The following is an 8,565-nucleotide window of genomic DNA, read 5'->3' as shown; positions in this document are numbered from 1 at the left end:
AAATGTTTTCCAATCAGCATTAAACAAAGAATGAAAGAGAGTTTTAGAGAGTATAAGCTTCCTCAGTCAAACCTATAGCTATGCCTAGACAAATTTTCTGCCTGGGAGGCCAATCCATTTCAATCTGAACATTGCATCCTTCACTGTAAATAATGGAAGATAAGAGACATCCTACAAAAATCCAATTAAGTGGACACATAGCTTAAGGTTAATTCATTAAAATCCAATTAAAACAACAATGCTTACTTTTAATTTAATATTATATTAAGGGCAGCGTCGTCACTCATCCTACAAAAACCTTACAAAGGGAAGAAGCACATCCTTAGCGTTAGGATGCTCCCACTCCACTACTGACTCCCACCATTCTTTTGGTTCTATATACATTCTTTTAAGAGAAGGGGGAGGAGATGGCTGGCCATTTTCAAGCAACGGAGGACAAATTCCCATCCTCTTCAGCTTCTCACATTCTATAATCCAAATTACCTCGAGACAATTGCAAATCAGTGTTGCATTGCAAATACTTTTCAGTTCTGGTAATCCAACCAAGTGCAGAAGTCTTAACTTGGGGAGTTTGAATTCGTTGCTGCTGCTTTCTTCACTCATAACCCCTTCTTCATCTAATCTTGTTCCAACTATTATCTCCTCCATTTTCCCACATTCTTCAACTGTAATCTCTTCCAAGTTTACAAGGCTTGGCAGCAAGACAAGAGGGAACAACTTCTTCATGCTCTTACAGCCAGAACAATTAAACCTTTTAAGACCAGTAAATATACCGTTGTAAGATGGCAAAGGTAGTGGAGCAGAGCAGTACCAAGAAGATGAAACCAAGCTCTCCATGCTATTGCAACTACTAATATAGATATACTCCAGATCAGTTGCATACTTTATTAGAGAGGAAACATCGCATAAGCTTTTTGCATCATCACATTCATCAATGGTCAGTTGTTGAATGTCCTCTGGGAACATGTCCCGAAAATCTCTGTCTCTGTTGATACTCAATTTACTCAAAACAATTACTTTATTTTTGTCATGTTCATAATGATTGTGATGTAGCAGTCCTACAGCAATTCTGTATTTTTTTAGCAATCGGGTCTTATCTCGAGAATTGAGATACTCCACAAAATCAGAGTAACCTTCAAAATGGCATTCCAAAGTTTCCAACTTCCTCAAGCTTCCTACTTCCTTTCCTTTAACTGTTATTGGAGAATATAATGGAAATATAAAACGATTGTCAACAACCGAATCCTCCAGTAACACAAAGACTTGTAGGTAAGAGAGTTTAGGTAACAACCCACTAGGAAACTCCTTTTCACCACATCCATTCATTATAAGATAACTCAAGTTGCATAGACATTCCATGCCTTGAGGCATCTTTTCAAGTGCCAAAGAACCAGAGAGATCTAACCTCTTCAGTACCCTGAGCTTTTCTAATGACGGTACATGCCTTAACATTTTACAACCAATAAGCAGTAATGTAGTGAGATTCACCAATTCAGAGATAGAATCGGGCAGTTTTGTGATACCTGTATAAGACAGATCAAGAACCTTGAGCCCATGTAATTGCTCAAAAAATGAATCTGCAATAAGCACCAGTTGATTTCCGCACAACAATAGAGTTGAAAGACTGGGACACCTTGGTGAATGGCTGGATGGAGTTTTTTCAATTTGGTTATGCATCAGTGAAACTCTCATAAGATTCTCTGTCCATTCCTCTGCACCTGGCAATTCTCTTAATTGTTCACCTGCTTTAACCATGCCTTGAGAGTTCTCTTGCTGTATTTGGATGGCCATGTCCCTAATCAAGTCATGCATCTTGACATATCTTTCATCATCACCCCATTTTTCAGCACTTTCCAATAGGCAGACTCTTTCAAGTTTATTCAGCATCGAGTGGCCTTTGTTAAATTCTGCCTCCCTACTCTTCAGCCCTTTTATCACTCCCTCGTCAATCAAATAAGCTATCAAATCCTCTCTAGGGATCATGAAGTCTTCCGGGAATAATGCACAGTACAAGAAACATCGTTGCAGCGCTGACTCCTTTAAGTGCATATAACTAAATCTTAATATTTGGAATACCTCCTCATCCATGTCCTCCTGCCGAACTCTTGATTGTTTCAGTTCCTCTAAAGCATTCCTCCACTCACATATATCATCCACTCCCCTCATGGTTCCGGCCATTGTTTTAATTCCTAGAGGCAAACCAGCACATTCTCTTGCCATAGATTTTGCAATTTTTTCCACTTCTGAAGGAATACGTCCAAGTATCTTTGTGAACAGAGCCCAAGCTTCTTCCATTGAAAGAGGCTCCACTTTGATTGTCTCCTGGCAGACCATTCGCTGACAAACTTCAAATGATCGAGTTGTAAGAATTAGTTTGCATCCCTTCACATGGATAGGAATTCCCACCTTATCAAAATCAAAACAGTTCCACAAATCATCCAAAATGAGAACCCACCGTTGTTTCTCAATTAATGCTTTTGACAGTTTTGCAGCCCTTTTCCTCTCGTTGTCTTCATTTGAAAGATCTAAACGAATGTCTCTTGCAATAAGATTCTGCAATTTATAAACACTAAAATCCTGCGATACCGTGATCCAGTGAACATGAGGAAAAGTGCCAGGTTCTCGTAGAAGCTGATTGTAGATATGTGTGAGCAATGTTGTTTTGCCAACACCCCCCATCCCGTAAATGCCAATACTTGATGAGGCTTCAATATCATTCATTATCCAAGACCATATAGCATTCTTATTATTTTCAAACTCTCCACCTGTTAGTTCTTCAGTTAGAAACACATCTCGTCCGCTCTCATCGCCATTACGTTGAAGAGCTTCACGAGAGCTATGTCTCACAACAGGCTGCCCAGGGTCTCCAACCATGTTGACTAGTGGAGTACGGAGTTGATCATGATATCTTCCATGGGTAAGACATGGTGGATCAGTTGGTTGGGAAGAATCTTCTTGAAGCTCATCGGGATTTACAAGTGGCCTCTCATGAGAACTACCTCTTACAACAGGCTGCCCAGTTACTCTCTCCAGATGTTGCCTTTGTGGTGCCACATTGTCGACTTCAACATGTAAGATAGTAGGTAATGGATCTCCTGGAGTCTCATTTGTGTTGCCTGTAAGCCCTCCAGAAGAGCTAGCTCCTGCACCAGGCTGCACAACTCCTCCAGTCCCATTCTCTATATCATCCTCCATTACATTATTGATCTCTTCCAAAAATCTTTCTAGTGCTTGACCCATTGTACCTGGTGCTTGTATCCTTCCTGCATCTCCTGCCAAATTGTCGACTTCATTGTTTTGTTCTTGTGGAGTGGTTAAAATGGAATTTTCATTAAAATTGCTTGAACTTGCTATGCTTTTATGTCTTTTGTTGCCACCATGCACAGCTTGAAAAGCTGCTTCTTGAACGTCTTCAGGCACTTTGTCACAAATTGCAACACCACGCCCTCTGACTTGAGACAAATGCAATTTGATCCTCGAAACGGAAGTAGCAGCAGCAAATTTATAGCCACAAAATGTACAGTTGAAAGGACCATCATCCAGCTTCTCAACAAAATCCCAAAATGGATCCCTCTGTCTAGCCATTTTCAGCGCTTTCTTCTTTGGCCCTTCAAACATCAAATAAAAAATTGTCAAAAGGCATAAAAATAGATGTTGAGTTAATTGGAAAATAAGAACTCAATCTTAAAATGAAAATTTAGAGGAAATCATTGTTTTTTAAATAATTAAGCAAAGGAAAAGAGTGCATACATCAATCTTACAAAGCAATGCCCTTCAAGGAAAGAAGCCTAGAAGCAAAGGCAGCAAGAACAAATCCTACAGTTTGTTAACAACCAGAAAATTGTTAGCTATTAAACTTGTTTATCAAGATTAAGTGTATTGAAGTTAGTTCAATGAATAATTATCTACATTAGAAATACTATGAATCTAGTAGTATTATGAATCTAGAGTAGGTATTGAAAAGTCTAATATTAATTAAGTACTTGGAAGGTTGTAAAAAACATTTTATAATGTCTATATATATTGTATGGATTTGATAATGAAAGATGTGAGAGTATCATTGTTTAGTATATTGTATTCTATCAAATTGTGTGAGTAGTAATCCCTCCTCTGTTTTGTCATTGTTTTTCCAACAAAGACATCCTAGCCTTAAGTGTGTTAACAAAATAAACTGAATCTGTATAATTAAATCAATCATTACAAATTCTAAAATTAAATAGGCAGGCACTTAACGATATATTTTTCCTACAGAGATGTTATTTAAGCAGATTAAAAATTATAACAAATATTGAATAATTTAAATAATTGTCAGAAAAGCAATCTAAAATAAAAATTTGAAAGAAGTTCTGCTTGTTTTTAAGATAAGTAGTTGAAGTTGATTGCAATATGAACATGTAAGAACAAACTATGATATGAGTTTTGAGTTCTAAAATAGATTAGAGTAGGATTTACCTTGCAAGCAAGAAAGATACAGATCAAGAACTCAAAAAGAGGTCATTCGATTCAATCAGAAAAGGAAGCACAGATCATGAGAAAGGTTTAAGAAATTTGGCGAGGGAAATTAGGAAATCAATGGTATACTGAGAGAGATCTCTCTCTTTGTGGAAGACTAGCTATTAAAAAATTCACTGCAATTTGGAAGCAACTTTATGTTGTTTTCTTTGGAGAAGTCAATAGATATTGGTAAACAGCAAGTTTATTTTCTGTTGTCAAAGACTAGTCTCACTGCCTCTTGTATTTTCTACTTTATTTATTCACACAAACTATTCAACGTGTTCACATTACACTGCTTCAAATCCTTGAGTCTACTGTTGTTAGATATCAAAATGTGAATCTTTCTGTGGTTTTGGAGTTCCATCTAATTAAGATTATCATTGAAGGGTGAACGAAGAATCCCACAAAAGATCACAGATCGTGATCGTCAAGTTGGATGTCAACACGCCAATAAACAAGACATGAAAGCTAAGGTAGGACAAGTGCTCGTTCGAGAATCACCAGTTTGGCTGTCGCTGTGACTTTACTTTTATGCATAGCTGTGACTGTGACTTTTAAATGTTCTGTGATATTTTAAAAACTAATATCTCAGCCCATTCCATGTTTTATTTCCAGAAGCTATGAACTTTTTAAAAATCATATTCACAGCTGAAAGTGATAGCCAAACTTTTCCAAAAAGGCCTTTATTCTCCAAAGCAAATATTCTATGAATTGAATTAAATGAAAGGTTACTGTTAGAGGACATGGAAAACTACATAATAAATACACTCATTGCCATGCTTATGCAGTATGACGTGTATTTGTCCTTTAACTTTAAATTTGCCTGAATCAACGATAGAACTGGGATCATCAGCTTGTGTTGAATTTCATATTAAATATCTTGATCTCCTGAATGTCTTAAGCAAGGTGTTCCAAGTAGTCAGAGAGCATTGATACAGATGATTTATTTTTTCATCCATCCTGCTGCCAAGAGGTTTTGTTGTTCAATCGAAATAGAAATTGCAGAAAGATGCTTTCCTTTAGTCATTAGCTTGATTGGAATGGAAGAAATGCCTGATTTCCAATATTCAAAGTTCCAGAGTGTAATGTTTTGAAAATAAAAGAGAATAGAAAAAAAGTCAACAAAGCTTTTGAAGGTTTAAAAGTAGATATAAATGAATAAGGAGTATTGTATGATTAAATAAAACTTTACTAAGTATAAATAGAAAAAAAAAAAAAAAAAGAGGAATCTGAGATTTAAGAGTGAGAACCGGCAGCAGAGAAGAAAAGGAAAAGAAGAAAAAGAAGAAGAGGAGGAGGAGGAATGAGGGAAAGATAAACGAAGGAAACGATAGTTAGAGAAAATAAGTTTAAAATATAATATTTATTAATTGATTTGAATATTATGGATTAATTGTTATGGGTAATGAGTTATTTAGTTGACTGGAGAAGATTTTATATAAAGATTATGATATATGAAAATTACAGTTTAGTCTCTGAACTTTGAAAATTATAAAATGATCGTTGGAGTATAATTAGAGATTCTGGATAGAATTGAGGATGAATTATGGGCAAGATTCCACTTATAGTTATGAATTTATGATGTTTTCAGTTTGGTCCTCTAATTTGAGAAAATTACAATTTGCCCCCTAAAAATTTTGATAAAAATTCCAGCATAATTAGAGATTCTGAACAAAATTGAGGATGAATTATGAGCAAACTTCCAGTATAGTTATGAATTTAGGACATTTTCAGTTTGATCCTCCAATTTGACCCCTAAAAATCTACTAAAATTCTAGATTGATCCCTAGCTGTAATATTAGTTTTTTTCATATTGAGGGTTATTTAGTTAATTATTATCAAGTCTTATTATTATTATTATTATTTATGAATTAGATTTCAAGAAAACCATTTAATTTTTGAGTTTTGGGGAACATAACTAGTTTAGTTCAAAAACATATATGGTTATGGAATAGACCCTTAGTTAAGTGTAATAAACAGGTTGTGTCACAACCCGAATTCCGGATCCATGACCAGCACATAAGCAAGGTTCCCCTCCAAGGTTCCCCTCCAAGGTTCCATACCTATGCGAACCCAAACTTACATACAAACTTATCCTTTAAATAACTCAATCAGAGTTCAACACAGCAGTAACAACAAAACTAACTTTATAATATAATTTGATTGTCTTAATACAAGAGTTCATATAAATTTATAGTTTTGGAGCACTAACTAGACATAAAGGAAAAGGTACAAATTACAACCAAAAGAGCAAGTTTGGAAGGTTCAACAAAAGTGACCTGCTATCAAGCTATAAGCCTAAAAGGTAAATAATGTGAGAGTTGGTTCAGCAACTCAATGAGTAGATAACGTTCAATACACACACACACACACACGAGGTAATACAACAATGAGAAATATATATAGAATTATGGCTCTATGTTCTTATAGGAAGGTTTCTCAAATAGATCATAACAAGAAATATCAAAAGGTAAAGCTCGTCAGAAAAATCAAAAATGCAATGAGCATGAGGCTCCGTACTGTGGGATAATCAATCCACACAGGTTGGTGACTCTCCCGACAAACTAGGGTTTAGATATGATGTGCACAAAGACTAACACTACCCTGTTAGCATGGGTTTTCTGACTGGCATACCATAGATTCATAATCATAATCAAACAGACATATTCATATCTCAAGGCTCAACTCATGACATCAATCAAATGAGGAGCTATCAATTCAGAAGTCAATTCAAAATATATATTGGTTTATATCAAGAATTCAGATTCAACAATTGATCATGCTTTATCATAACAAAGATAATAATCAGCATATATATTATCAAAAAGCATGATCCAATTCATATTAATAAATCAAATATTTATAATATTTCTCATGCATATGGAAAATTATCCACTCACTTGACTCGAAAGCAAACAACACTCAAAAGCAGATACTGAAGAAAATCCTATTGACGTCCCACCGGTAGAATATCAGGATTATCTGAATACAAAGGAGACATATTTAAGAATGACTCGAAAGAACATATAACCTATTTAATACACTTATTTAAGGGTATATTCTGTAACCCTATATATTTTTAGACTAAACTAGTTATTTTCCCAAAAACTCATAAACCTAACGGTTTTTCCGAAATTTAATCCATAATAAAACAAATAATAAAATTGGTAATAATTCACTAAATAACCCTCAATTATTCATCAAACCAATTTGAAAAAGCTAATATTACAGCTAGGGATATCAATTTGTATTTTATCATATTTTTAAGGGTCAAATTGTATTTTTTGTCAAATTGAAGGACCAAACTAAAAATATCATAAATCCATGACTATACTGAAATTCTGACCATAATTAATCCTAAATTCTGTCCAGAATATCTCATTATACTCCAAGGACCATTCTGGAATTTTACCAAATTTTTAGGGTCAAATTGTAATTTGTCAAATTGAAGGATCAAATTGAAAGTGTTAAAATTTCATAACTATACAGGAATTCTACCCATAATTCATTTTTTATTCTGTTCATAATCTCGGAATATGCTCAAGGGACCAATCTGTAATTTTCCAAAGTTTGGGGACTAAACTTTAATTTTCATAAATTGAGGGACCAAACTGAAATTTTGTCATCTTCAACCTCAAACCTAGAATTTCAACAGAAAACCTACTGTTCTTTCCAGATTTCTAACTCAAAATTCATTATTTACACAAATCATAACTCAAAATTTTCATCTTTACCTACAATCTTCCATAATAAACTAAATAATCATTACCCATAACAATCAACCCTATAACATTCAAAATTAATTCATCAATCAAACCCAAACACAATTTTCAAAACCCTAACATTCATCAAAACCGAAATTTAAAGTTTAAAGAACACATTTATACATTTATAAACCTAAATCTTACCTTTAAACTTATTTTCTTGAACTCCTTTCTATGTCCTTTCTAATTTCCCTCTTTTCTCTTTTTCTTCTTCTTTCTCCCTTCTCTCTCACGGTTTGCTCTCAAGAACACAACTCCCTCTTTTGTTTTTTATTTCCTTCCTATTTATATTTATTAACTATTGTTC

At 34.5% G+C, this 8,565-nt stretch overlaps 1 protein-coding gene across 1 annotated transcript; it reads right to left on the bottom strand.

Annotated features, from left to right (window-relative positions):
* Positions 1–257: 257 nt before the first annotated feature.
* Positions 258–4,621, bottom strand: LOC118059358 (putative disease resistance protein At4g10780). The gene is made up of 3 exons (XM_073406833.1): positions 4,453–4,621; positions 3,751–3,816; positions 258–3,608 (listed from the first exon to the last, which is right to left on the bottom strand). The coding sequence occupies exon 3, from the start codon at positions 3,583–3,585 to the stop codon at positions 289–291; it is 3,297 nt and encodes a 1,098-aa protein (XP_073262934.1). The 5' UTR covers positions 3,586–3,608; positions 3,751–3,816; positions 4,453–4,621; the 3' UTR covers positions 258–288.
* Between the last annotated feature and the right edge of the window lie 3,944 nt (positions 4,622–8,565).

The sequence above is a fragment of the Populus alba genome, chromosome 19, assembly GCF_005239225.2.
Source record: "Populus alba chromosome 19, ASM523922v2, whole genome shotgun sequence".
NCBI classification, from domain to species: Eukaryota; Viridiplantae; Streptophyta; class Magnoliopsida; order Malpighiales; family Salicaceae; genus Populus; species Populus alba.
The sequence above is the reverse complement of the archived record's forward strand: the minus strand, read 5'-3'. Positions and strand labels throughout refer to the sequence as shown.